This window comes from Leuciscus leuciscus (assembly GCF_965113295.1).
Source record: "Leuciscus leuciscus genome assembly, chromosome: 6".
In the NCBI taxonomy this organism is placed as follows: domain Eukaryota; kingdom Metazoa; phylum Chordata; class Actinopteri; order Cypriniformes; family Leuciscidae; genus Leuciscus; species Leuciscus leuciscus.
Genome location: NC_138730.1, coordinates 17,382,210 through 17,396,323, shown reverse-complemented (window position 1 = coordinate 17,396,323; position 14,114 = coordinate 17,382,210). Strand labels below are relative to the sequence as shown.

Below are 14,114 nucleotides of genomic sequence, written 5' to 3'. Positions count from 1 at the left end.
CATGTTTCCCCGAGAACACATTAATATGCAAATTGGATACAGTGTATTGGATGGCACTACCCATTTATGGCCATTTTACCCACATATTGCATAAAGTAAAATGGTGTATCAATTCATTCCGTTATATCTTTCATAACATAATTGAGAATCATCTTAATACAACGTTTGTTTAAAAAATATATATCTTGAAACATAAAAATGTATTGGTAAATGAATGTTATGTTATGTCATGCCTTTTTCTTTTGTAAACAACTGGTGTCCACTACAGAGGACATAACATTACATATGATTAAAAAAAAAATGTCCCCCCAAATTTGTGTCTTATGCTCTAAACAATGTAATTACATGAACAAATTAGATAAAAATTAAAATAACGTTTTTTTTTCTTTTTCTGGGTCTCAGGATGATATATTATTATATAATATATAATATAATTGACAACAAATGCTAATATATTTAAATAATGAAAGATGTAAATACAGAACACCCCATCCATACAGTTTAAGGTAACTTTTTAAAATCTTAAAATAAAGGGATACTTTATAAATAGATAGGCTACACTTAATTTTTCAGACATAATGTATAATATTATTGTCTGAACTCTCCAAATGTTATTCTTCGTGATACACAGCGCATCATGTTGCTATGTAGGCTTGTGACCATTGGAGATTTGACGGACGTAGACAGGAACCAATAGCGTCGTTAGTAGACGCCAAGATGCTCCTGATTCCACCATTCAGCGCTTAAAGGAGGCGGGACTTTTGTTCCTATTCTATCATTTAATTCGTGCAGCACCAATCGGTTATAGCGTCCGCCCGGACAACAGAGCAGAGGCTGGGTACCACAATGACTGGAGATGGCTTTATTTTGATTCCGTGTGTTTAAAAGGAACTTTCTATTTACGGGATTTTCTTTCCTTTGAGCGCAAATGCTCGCGCACGCATCTATATCGCCATTTTCCCCCCAGCCCGTGGCCCGGACGAGAAATGTTATCAGGAGGAGACCTCGCCGCTTTTCATCGGTAAGCGAAACGAAATGAGCTCGAGTTCGCTTTGTGAGCCGTTAAATAATACGAACGGCATCCGTTGCATGACATCCGAATGAAACCCTGCGCATTGCGGTGCGGTTTGTTTTCGTTTCGCCTCGTATTTTGGAGCGTCGGGCATCCCCTCCTCTCCCACGCATCACCTAATCGATAATCGATTGCATGGACTTGGGGCAGATGCCACGCTTTCTTCCATGCCATCAACGCTGCATGTGATAAACTGCAGCTCTATTTGAGACACCACTGGCTCTCCTGTGTCATAAATGAAAAACAAACCCTACCCTCTAAAATTCACACCACCATGGGAGAAGAATGCTGGCTTTGGAAGGAAACACAAGTCTTGCACGAGAAGTCACACCAAAATAATAGCCAACCCTGGAATTGTGATGAAAGTGCTACGGCGGAAGAAGATCATCATGTTTCTGGCGTATTTTCTGCTGGTGGCTCTGACCATGCTGAACCTGGCTAATTACAAATGGACCAAAGAGCCTCAGCAATGCAACCAGCCGGTGCAAGGAGTGAACTTCCAAAGCAGATCCGACATCCGTTACCTTTACAAAGCCCCGCAGGTCAAGAAACGCCAGCTGGTGTACGTGCTGACCACTTGGAGGTCCGGCTCGTCTTTCTTCGGGGAGCTCTTCAACCAAAACCCGGATGTGTTTTTCTTATATGAGCCTATGTGGCATATTTGGCAGAAGCTGTACCCAGGGGACGCAGTGTCCCTCCAGGGAGCAGCCCGGGACATGTTGAGCTCTCTTTACAGGTGCGATTTCTCAGTTTTTCAGTTGTACAACAGTCCCGGGGGGAAGAACATAACCTCTCTTGGACTGTTTGGGGCCGCCATAAATAAGGTCATCTGCTCCTACCCCTTCTGCTCGTCCTATAGAAAAGATGTGGTGGGAATGGTGGACGAAAAAGTGTGTAGAAAGTGCCCTCCGCAGAGCCTTCAGATGCTGGAGGAAGAGTGCCTCAAGTACAACACGATAGTGATAAAGGGAGTTCGCATTTTGGATGTTAACGTTCTGGCTCCTCTAATGGAGGACCCCTCTCTGAATCTGAAAGTCATCCACCTGGTTCGAGACCCCAGGGCGGTGGCCAACTCCAGGATTAAATCTAGACACGGGCTCATTCGGGAGAATTTGCAAGTCGTGCGCAGCAGGGACCCCAAGCTTCGTCGTGTGCCATTCGTGGACCCCAACCACAAAATGAACAAAAAAGACGGCTCAGATTACCACTCCATCGGAGCCATGGAGGTGATCTGCGAACAGACATCTAGGACTCTGAAAACTGCTCTCCACCCTCCCAACTGGTTCAAAGGCAAATACATGACGGTGCGTTACGAGGACTTGGTGGAGAATCCCGTTAAAATGGTACGGAATGCATATCGCTTCATTAACCTCTCAGCCAATCACGAAATTGAGGTCTTCGCCATGAACATGACGACGGGACCTAACGCCTCCACCAAACCGTTCATCGTGTCGTCCAGGAACGCGACGCAGGCGGTCAGCGCATGGAGAACTGTGCTGAACTACCAGCAGATCAGGCAGGTGGAGGAGTACTGTCAGCACGCCATGTCTCTGCTGGGATACCTGCGCGTCCGCACGGCCGGCGAGGCCAAGGATCTGAGCAGGCCGCTATTGACAGTGCCCAAAATATGAACCACCGCCAAAGACGTTTCGATGTTTTGCATTTTGTGCTGAGAACAGCCTCATTCTTGTACAAACTGGTATATTTATGTTCAATGCTTATTAATGGCTCAGTGGAATGTATCTGTTTGCATCAGCCACTTACTGTTTGTCGGGACCAGAATATTGTCTGCTGCATCGCCACCTGTTTGACCAAAACAAGAAGAAACATACTTTGTGAATGACGTGTCTTTGAGCATTAAAGCTATACGCCAAGATATTTATTTAATCAAAAGATTTAGATTATTTTGCATTCACTGCTTTCAGCACCGCACAAACTAAAAGAGACTATCTGAATAGCAATAGTCTCACCGTCTCGTTCAAATGTGTGGAGGACGAATCATCTGAGGTGCACTCTAGTTCCTGTAGACTTTGTCTCTGGGTTAACACACTTAAAAGCATGTCCTTCTGGTTATGCAGTACATTTTAATGTCTCATCATGTCTTCATTTTTATGGATAAAATATTAAACAATTTTTAATTGATTTTCGACCCCAATTACTTTCACTATCTATCTATCTATCTATCTATCTATCTATCTATCTATCTATCTATCTATCTATCTATCTATCTATCTATCTATCTTTCTATCTTTCTATCTATCTATCTATCACTTTCCATCCTGTTTTATTTTGTAATATGACTTTAACAAAAGCCATCATATATAAGAAGTGACCATTTTGAGCAGAAAACACTACAGTATCACTATTAGCAATGGATTTGATCAATTCTGTGATGTTGGTATATCATTCGGTTTGTTTCACTCGACATTCCATCTTGAGTGATAAAATGACAGAAATGAAAATATCAACACTTTCAAAGATTGCCCTTATGTAAGCTATAACAGTCAGTCTCTGAGCAATGTCTGACTTCAGCTCCTCATTTCCATCCTCTTATGTAAGTTATAATTAAATATAAGGTGCTCGAGCTTGACCTGATAATATTTCTAAAAATCTTCTACACCCTTTAACAGAAATGCTTACAAGTAACAGAGCTTTAAAGGTACTGCACAACAGAAATGACCCAATCACTGTATTACGTGGTTCATAACAAGAGGGTTTGAGAGCAACTCACTCCCACCTACTTGTTCTTTCAGTTCCACTTTTAACGCCACACAAGATGCCTGTATTTCCCTTTTTTTAATGCATTTTTTTTGTGCAATTTGTTTTGTAATATACGAAGTTATTGGAGGAATAATACTCTTTTTCTGTGCTCTGATTGGAATGTGGCCAGTAGTGCTGCATTCTGACACATCCAGCAGGTTTTCATTTAGCTCTCTTCCCGGCATATGAGTCTGTTTTAAACAAAGAGGAAATGAATTTGCGATTATGTGACGCTCTGAAAATTTCAATGAATGTCTTCTCTAATGTAGTTTGGCACGTATATAGATATGACAACATCCCCCCCCAAATAATAATAATGCAGCCTCCCCTGCAGAGAAAGAGCTTGTTCACTTTGAAAGTATACAAATACGTTTTAACATACTATCTTCATTTATTTAATTTAAGTTACACTCTTGTCCCACATTTGATCTAAAGCAATTGTACATGGTTAATAGGGTCATCATATTTAAAATAATTTTTTGGTAACACTTTACAATAAGGTTTCATTAGTTAACATGAATTAATAATGAACAATACTTCCGCATTTATTTATCTTTGTTAATATTAATTTCAACATTTACTAATACATTATTAAAATCAAATGTTGTATTTGTTCAATCAATAAACAGCTGTTTAAAAAAATAAAAAACCTAACATTACCAAAGATTTACCAATGCTGTAACAAATGTATTGCTCATGGTTAGTTCATGATAGTTAAAACATGAACTAATGTTAACAAATGAAACCTTAATGTGAAGTGTTAGCATCTTTTAAAATGTTCTTTTGAACGTTTTATTCATCAAAGAATCCTGGAAAAAAAATCATGAGTCATTTTCAACATTGATAATAATAATAAATGTCTCTGAGCAGCAAATCAGCATATTAGAATGATTTCTGAAGGATCATGTGACACTGAAGACTGGTCATGATGCTGAAAAAAAAGAGATATATAAAAGTTATTTTAAATTATAATAATATTTCACAATATTGCTGTTTTTACTGTATTTTTGATCAAATGCAGCCACTTCTTTAAAAATATGAAAAAACTCTAATCCCTGAAGATCCTTATCTTTTGAACAGTGTGTGTGTGTGTGTGTGTGTGTGTGTGTGTGTGTGTGTGTATATATATAATGTTAATATAAACTAGGTTACCGTTACGCAGTGACATCTGTTTCTGTACCAAAGCAAAAGCTATTTTAAGAGCCAAACGGCAGAAATATCAATGGCATCAGCTCTGTTCCTAATACATCAGCTACAGTATGTACAGGCATTTAAATGTTGGCAAACTGTCAACTAGCAGACCACAAATCCCGGACAATCAGTCTGTCTCCCAGGAGTATCCAGTGACTATGAATCCTTGACTCTCTGAAGCGGTTGCCATCGCAGCCGTGTGTGAGAGCGAGCGAGAGCAAACCGCGAGAGAGCAGCCTCTGTTTTCCACAAATAGCAGCTGCGGGTGGGGAGGCCCCTGAGGGGTCGGGGCAGGGGGCCGTATGTGGACTGGGTGCTCAATGGCTGGGCTTGAAGAACTGTTGGCGCTCAGTTTGGGTCCCGGCAAGTGCCCTGGCCCGTCGCCATGTCTTTGCCCTTATCCTGCTGCTGTAAACAGAACATGAGGTGATAAAAAAACAAAAAAAACAAACACTTTAAGGCCTCCTGATAACAATGTTTCACTTCCAGTAATACAGGATGCCTTCGTCAAGCTTGAGTTTACTGTTAATGTACTGCTTCCAGAGAAATGCTTATCATAATTTGAAACAGGTTTCAGATTATGGGTTGGTTGTAACAATACCAAAATGTCAGTATAGTCGATAACCATACCAGTTAAATTCATGATTATCAATACAACCTATGCTATTGAATATGCTCCTTGATTTAAAAGGTGATTTTTTTTATATAAAACCTAAATGTAATATTAACAAATTGTTTTCATGACAAGTATTTTAAGGTACTGGTAATCAAGTAAACAGTCAGTATAAATTAAACCATGCATGTTGTTCATTAGTGTTCATCACACTTTCTAATGTAATTACAGTACAATATAACAAAATATATATTATATTATAAACACATTATTATTATTTTGTTAAAATTTGTCCCTTATGCCAAAGTTTGGGGTCAGTATTATATAAAAAAAAGATAATTAAAAAAGCGGTTCTTTTGAACTTTCTATTAAAGAAAAACACTTTCCAGAGAAAATTAAGCATCTAAACTGTTTTCAAACATTGATAAAAATCTGAAATGTTTCATGAGCAGCAAATCAACATATTAGAATGATTTCTGAAGCATCATGTGACACTGAAGACTGGAGTAATGATGCTGAAAATTCAGCTTTACCATCACAGAAATAAGTTACATTTTAAAATATATTTTAATAATATATTACTGTTAATACTGTATTTTCTTTTTTTATCAAATAAATGCAGCCTTGGTGAGCATAAGAGACTTCTTTCAAAAACCTTACAATATTTTATAAACACCAAACTTTTGTACTAGTGTTCAAAAGTTTGCTTGTATTCTGTCTACTATTGGAAATAAATCTTAATTTGCACCCAATGTAAATAGTAACTTATGCTAAGCAGAAACTAATATTTGCATTTAAAATTTCTCAATAGATACGGTGAGAAGAAGAGTAAGAGTAAGTGAGTGATGGTTATATAATAAACCTTGTGTGTAAAATCTTTTGAGATTTGCATTGAATAATCATATACTGTGTTTGTTTACTAGGAGCCATAGTGATCACTAACCATAACTTTATTTAAAAAATCTCATGTGCACACTAATTGTAACAAATATTTTAAATTAAATTTAAGTATATAATATAGACACCTAATATTATTTTTATTATACACATTTTTAAAGAAAGTGAATGCAAACGTTTAAATGGAAATCTAGGCCAAATAATCAAAAATGGCAACAATGGTTTTGACAATGCTGAGTTTGTCTCTACAAAATATAATGAGAGAAGTAAAAAAAAAAAAAAAACCAAAAAACCTCAAAGAGACTGAGAAGTAAAAATCACAGGCAAAAATCACATGATCAAGTAATGGCACTGCAAAGACAAAAAATAAAAATACAAATTCCCTCAAGCATGTGATAAACATGAGGTTTGGGTGTGGAAATTCTTGCACTGTGTTTGATTGACTCCTCTTGGAAGCACAAATGCTGTTAACAGTCTCATTGTTACCTACTGCCACACTCATTTCTAAGGCCACAGAGACAGTCCTCTGTGCAGTTGTCATGGTTACATGGTCAGTGATGCCCATCATGCAAATAGAGCAGATGTTGACCATGTAGACGAGGACAGCTGAGACGATGGAGTGTATTTAGATGGCCTGGGGGAATGAAATGAAGCAAAAAGGAATCTTTCCCTGCTATTTCCCAATGAGCACCATTTACACCAATCCCCTAATTTCTTCTAAAAATAAATTATGAAGCATGTGTCCCATATTATTGGATGTATTTTCCTAGCGGCTGAGCTATCATTAGCAGCATTGCTTAGGTAAATACATCATGAATCATCCAAGTGGTTTTTATAGCCATGAACACATTAGCAGAGCTCTTGTCCTCTCCTAAGTCATATTTTAGTGAACACTAGAGTCTCATCTCAGATGCAGAGATGCATATGCATGGACTCGTCTCTCCGCTGACCCCAAGTGTGAGGTGTAATTAGCATACTGCCTGCTCTGAATATGATCATTTCACTGCTGTGCTTCGTCTTACGACCTATCCCGTGATTAAAAATAGATGAGGACCCTGGCAATATTAGATCCATAGGTTATGAAAGCACAATCATTATTTATGTGCCATGCAGTTCTCATGCGTTTTAAATGATACAAACACTATACTTACAAAGGTTCCTGGTTATAGAAAGCTAATCTAATCAGGGCTGCAGTAAGCAATTCTTGAGGTACAAAACCTTTATCACATTTCTGTCGTATAATTTGTGTGTGTGCTATCAGGGTTTATTAAATTATATTTTATATATATAGCCTATATATGTATATAGGGGTTTGAAATTAACTTTTTCAGTCTCCAACCAATTTGGCAAAATGTTTAAGTTACTGGCCATTCAGAACTTCTATTAGCCAAAAAAAAAAAAAAAAAAAAAAAATTTAACCAGATAAAATACGTCAACCATCTCATCCCTTTGTCTTTCATCCTCATCCTTTTCACCAAAAATGTGTTTTAGGTGGACATATCAATTATAAAGAACATCCCAAAAAAATTAGGATGTTGGAAAATAACAATATTATTTCTATTCTCTGTTAACCAAATGCCTTTTTAATTTTGGCTATTGCTTCAATACAAATGAACAATCGCGTGGTTATTTGTTGTGTAGTGAAGTCTATGTTCAAGTAAGCCAGAGTATTTACACAAACTTCCCCAGCAAAGTGAGTAAACATAATAAGTAACCTGCCAAATTGGCTAGTGATTTGACAATGTTACTCGCCACAGTTGATTGTTGACATTTGGCAGGTTGGCGGATGTTCATTTCAGACACCTACATGGTGTTTCTTATTTGTCATCTTATTTGATTTGGATGTATCTCCTCAGCCGATGCGCAGTATACCGTTTAATGGTGAAGGTTGTAGTTTCTGCAACATTAATGCCACCTAGCAGAATTACAAAAATACTGCATATTTTGCAAACGGCCCTTTCGTGCGTCACACCTTCTCGTTCACTCGGATGTATGACATTTCTTACATTGCACGAGTGCCCACTACTGGCGGAACCCTTGCAATGGGTTTAAATGGAACACCCTAAGCCCTTGATCATTGGAATCTGAAATGGAGCTGATTTATTATTTAAAGTTTTTTTTTCCTTATGAATTTGTTTTATGCACCATTGGCCTGTCCTGCATGTATGGTTTGGCTATTGGGGAAAATATAAAAAATGTACACACAAAAAAATTACAATAAACTGTAAAACAGTCAACTTAAAGCTGCAGTTTGTAAAATTGACAGCTAGTGGTTGAAATGGGTACTGCAGTCCAAATTCGAAATATTGGAGAGAGTCGTTTCCGCGCCCCATCCTGCTCAGACTCGACGCTCACGTGGGTTTTCAGATTGAGGACACGCAACAGGAGCGAGCCCAATTGACAGTGGAAGATGAGGAGATATGCATACTGTAAATTGATGAGTTGATTTATCCATGTTTTAATATGCTTGAGATTTTTAGTCTGCAATAATCTGCAATCTCTGACCCAGTTTGTTTTTCCTGGCTTCCATGGTTGCAATACGCGGTGTTTTCCACCAACAGGCAACCCGGGGTGTCGAAATATTTAGTAACTTGGCAGTGAGCGAAATCACACAGACTGAAACAATAACAGATATTCCCACACAAAGGGCACATTTCAAAGTAGAATAACTGGTTGTAGAAGTGTTTTTTCAGAGATGTATGTGAACTTAGCATGTTTCCTAAATATCTGCAAACATATTATGAAAAAAATACATATAGCACCTTAACAGTAGCTACAAGTACGATGTGGTTTAATATCAAAATAGCTCCAATATCATACACTAGAGTTGTGTGGGGTGGGGCTAAATTAAGCTTGACCTGCTGTGACATCACAATCTTGTTTCATTGCGGTCTATGGATCTGCAAGTGTACATATTGAGTAGACTCCCTCCCTCTGCCAAAATTGAAGGGTAGAGGGTCTGTCCAAATAAACTTGTCCCCTTGACGAAGTTGGCGACGAAGTTGGCGGCGAAGTGCTTAGGGAAGTTCGCGAGTGTATGTCTAAAAGTGGAGTTAAAGGGTAAAGGCCATTGCGCACTGAGTCCGAAATTCGCATCCGAAATTTTCGCACGTTAAAAAAAAAATTCGACCTCACGTTATGTCAATCACGCTTGCACACTGTCTACGAAACTTTCGTCCGTAATAAAAAAATTCGGATCGGGTTCGATTTTCTGCGTTTTTCGCATCCACAGCCAGTATTTTGAGAGGTTTTTTGACAATTCAAAGCCACCGTACAAGCAAACGACAAAATCCAGAGTGGCGTCTGACCATAGACAGTATATAAACGCGTCTGACAAGCAGACAAGTGTCTGTCACACGCCAGCCGTGTGTGTGTGTGTGTGTGTGTGTGTGTGTGTGTGTTTCCGTGTGTCCATACCTTAGACATACTGCCAGTCTGTTCAGGATCGATTGGTTCACGGAAATTGGTGGTCTTCTTTTTAATATGTGGAGTATCGCTAGCAAAGCATCAAACTGTTCGACTGACATTCTGAGGTAAATTTTGAATCGCTCGGGATAATTTCGCAACTTCTTGATAAGGAGGTGAAACTCTCCTTCCTCTCGGCGCAATCTCAGGATTGGATGGACCCAATATTTCCTCTTTCTTTTTCTCTTTTTAAGAAGAAAGAGGGCAACATAATCATCCTCACTGCTTGACGAATCCAATTTGAATTTGTTGCGTTTTTTTCCACAAAGGTTTAATAAATACGCATCGGACTCAGTGTGCAAGGTTTCTGTGCGTGACGAATTTTAAGGCTGACGAACACGAAAAAACGCATACGAAAATTTCGGACTCAGTGTGCAATGGCCTTAACTCTCGCCAAAATTGAACCTGGGCTCTTTTTGTTAATTTGCCAGAGTCAAACTTTCGTGTAAAAGCATAATTAGAATGGAAACGCCACTTTTAAGTTTGACCGTATTTTCGTTTTAGGTCAAAATGCCTTTTGAATGGGAGTGCTTGGGGCACTTCTATGATAGCATCAAATCGCTATTTTGAAAACACAAAAAAGTCGATCTCGGAATGCAACGTAATGAACTGATTCCATCTTTACTCTCCTCATGTTACGTTGCATTCGGAGATCGACTACAGTTTTGACTGACAAAATGCCAGCCACTGGAAACACTAACTGATAAAGTGAGTCGTACAAAACCTTTCTTTTTAGTAAACTTTGTGTACACAAACAATGTAGTCAATGCTCGAGTTGATGTGTAGAGCCCCTGGTGATACTTTGAGCACAGTTTCATGTTGTGTCGAACCTTCTTAGTGTTTTCAAAATAGCAATTTTGATGCTATAATAGAAGTGCCCCATGCACTCCCATTCAAAAGGCAATTTGACCTAAAACGAATATATACGGTATATACCTAAATACGGTCAATCTTAAAAGTGGCGTTTCCATTCTAATTATGCTTTGACTCGGGTAGATTAACAAAAAGAACCTAAGTTAAATTTTGCTGAGAGTTACCCTTTAAACGCAGCCCTAGTGTGCATGTTTTGACCGCCAAATGGAGTACACTTTAGCCCCTTTCACACAGCGCTTTGAACCCGGCAAATTGCCGGCAAATTGCCAGAGCGCCTTCTGTGTGAACGCAAACTCGACCCGGGATTTATGCCGGGATCGATGCCGGGTCGGGACCTAGTAACATTGCCGTGTTCAGTCCCGGAACGCGCGCTGTGTGAACAAAAGCCGTAATAATGCCGTGTCGTAGTGATGACGCTGAAGCGCGGGATCGTTCGTCAGCTGTGAAACGGTACGTAAAGCGCAATTTTATGATCGAATCAGAGAAAAAAAATGCACAAGCGTGGTTTTGCACAAGAGAGAGAGAGATCGCAGCTCATAAGCAAACTTAAGACGCTGCTGAGATTACAAGTCACATCGATGTCACGTGTCTTTACGGCATTTTTACGGGTTGTGTGTGAACGCACTCTCTGATTCCGGAAAATCACTGGCAGTGTGAATGAACCAAAATCAAACGAACCCGGGTCAAATCCCGGGTCACTTTATCCGTGTATTTTCCGGAATCTCTGTGTGAAAGGGGCTTTTGAAAGCCTTTACATTCGACAGTAGCATATAGCATAAAAAATGAAGTATACTGTGGGCTTTAGAAAAATGTTGCTCTGCGCGTACGGTATGTGCTTGCTATGCTGCGGATGAAATTCATGTCATATGCATAGGCATACCTAGAGTGTGTGTAAAAACAAAAGTATACTTTGGGTTTTACTGTTTGACTGTGATCAAATGCAAACGCATCCAACAGTATGCTACCTTGAAAAACATCCTCATATAGAATTTACTGGCAGAAAGTCTCTTTTGTGAAGCCTAAACTCACTTCAATTCAACTCTGTGAAATGTCTATTGAATGTGAATAGGTCTGGGAAGTAAAGATTACATCTGCCGAGACTTCATTTAAGTTCCGAGCCAGACAGACAGAGGTGTGAGTAACACGGCATGACATGATCCTTTGAGTCACTCCAGCTCAAAGCCAGTCCACAATAGACAGTGCCGAGAAGCAGGTGGCTCTGAAGGAGAGAGATAGAGATGGATGGAGTAACTGGAGAAGCGAGAGTGTGTCTCAAGCTGGGACAATGGCATCGTGACCTATATCGGATTTTCTGTGGGGTGCCCGATAATATATGTCCAGCCAGGAATTTGCTGTGGTTTTCCCATTGGCTTAGAAGATACAAGGAAATCTTTTCAGAAACGGATGACTGTGGTTCATGTGTATTGAACATAACAGCTCCATATTATGCTACAAAAATGTGAATTACATAACATTATAAATGCCATACTAAACAATTAAGCACTCATTCTGTAACAAAAAGCTCTCTGAATTGCCTTCCAAAAAATAGGGCAGATGAGAGACTGATATACAGATATACAGCATGCTGTCTTCTATGTTTTGAAATTCTGAGGTCGTTCGGAATGGAATACTAGATCACTGCTTTATGAATACTTCACAGTATCTACAGTGCTTCTGATTCACACAATAAAAATAGTGTGAAATATGGGGAAGTAAAAGTAACACTGTTAATCCATGTTATATGTAATTCTTAACCTTCTCATTTCATTATTTCCAAAGGCTTTCCAAAGAAATTGAACAACCCGATCTTATGAAATATGTCTCTATAGCAATCATTACATTTATTGTGCAATTTATAGGTTTTATGCGCATATGATACGCACTGTAAACCCCTTGGGTAGGATTAATGGTATTGGTTATGTGCGTATTACACGCCATAAAGTGCGTATCATATGCACGCGAAAACTGCGTATCATATGCACGTAAAAACTCATTTTCGCGTATAAATTGCACGATAAATACAATGCGTACTAGAGACGCATTTCATGAGATCAGGCTGAATTGAAGCACATGAATTTTCCACAGACGGCTAAATCTTCACGCTGTTCTTTTCCAAGGTGAATGAGGAAGTTAAAAAGGGAAAGAAAACCACAAAAGTAGGCTAACATTAAATTAGTCAGAACTTAGTGCGCCTTATTTCCGTTGATAGCTTTGTCTGAGGAACAGACCAAAATAAGTCATTATTCACTGAAAATCTTCCTTCCTCAGTAGATCTCAAACCTATTTCATATTCCCGAATATTTAAGCTTGTTGTATTGTGATCAGTTATGAGAACCAGTGGCATTCGCATCAAAATCTAGTGCGACATATCCATGACCCACATTCACATTTAAATGTATGCAAATGAGATGTGAATCTCTTGATTTTTGATCTGTTGGCTTGCCAGCTTCAGTCCTCATTCACTTTCACAGTATTGGAAAAAGAGCCGTGTGAACGACCTGGCGAACATTCCTCGTCTTTTGTGTTCAGAAGGAAGGAAGTCAGACAGCTTTGCAATGACTTGAAAGCTGAGGTTGAGGACTGAATTTTATTATTATTATTATTATTATTTTTAGGAGAACTTCCTTGAAACACTATTCCCAGAACATCGGTCATATTCTCCTCTAATACTTTGCATGCTATAATCCTGTCACACTGAGGCAAAATAAAGCCAAATTCCAGACTTTTAGATTCCGATCTGCCCCGTGACAGACAGGTTTGACTTACAGTAATAATACTCTGATGCAGATGAAACTGTCTGTGAAAATTGTTATTAAAACTTATATCTGTCATGGTGGCTGTAATAAAGCGCATGAAGAAGGAGTAAAGAAACAAAAAGGAAATATAATGATAAGTCCCTCAGGAGATCAGAGGAGAATAACGTACTGTAACAACCACGTTAACACTGACAATGGTTTTGAAGCCGATTTTTTTTGGACTCAGTGTTGGAGTTTTACTTTTCGAAGGCAGTATTGTAGAGTCAACTTTGGGTGGATCCTAACTTGCTGTGGTGTACCATAAATGGATATACACAAAATCTTTGGTGTATATATATTTGGAATTTAGGTGTAACCTTCATAGAATTATGTTTGCCAGCTAAAACATTTGCCCTGAAGACACCTACTGAATGACAGTGGTATGTCTTTACAGGGTGTGTTCCACAATACAATGTTGTTTATGTTGTCCTGATCTTTTATTCATCTC

At 38.8% G+C, this 14,114-nt stretch overlaps 2 protein-coding genes across 2 annotated transcripts in view; both read left to right on the top strand.

Annotated features, from left to right (window-relative positions):
- The window catches only part of pcolce2a (procollagen C-endopeptidase enhancer 2a), a 118,902-nt gene that overhangs the window by 44,307 nt on the left and 60,481 nt on the right, over window positions 1-14,114 (top strand). The gene's annotated exons all lie outside the window — the stretch shown is intronic.
- chst2a (carbohydrate (N-acetylglucosamine-6-O) sulfotransferase 2a) lies at window positions 787-3,214 on the top strand. The gene has a single exon (XM_082172405.1). It carries the CDS (start codon window positions 1,309-1,311, stop codon window positions 2,701-2,703), a length of 1,395 nt encoding a protein of 464 aa, XP_082028531.1. The 5' UTR covers window positions 787-1,308; the 3' UTR covers window positions 2,704-3,214.

Excerpts from the sequence above, each read along its gene's own strand:
- chst2a (XM_082172405.1), top strand. The coding sequence starts at position 1,309 with ATGAAAAACAAACCCTACCCTCTAAAATTCACACCACCATGGGAGAAG.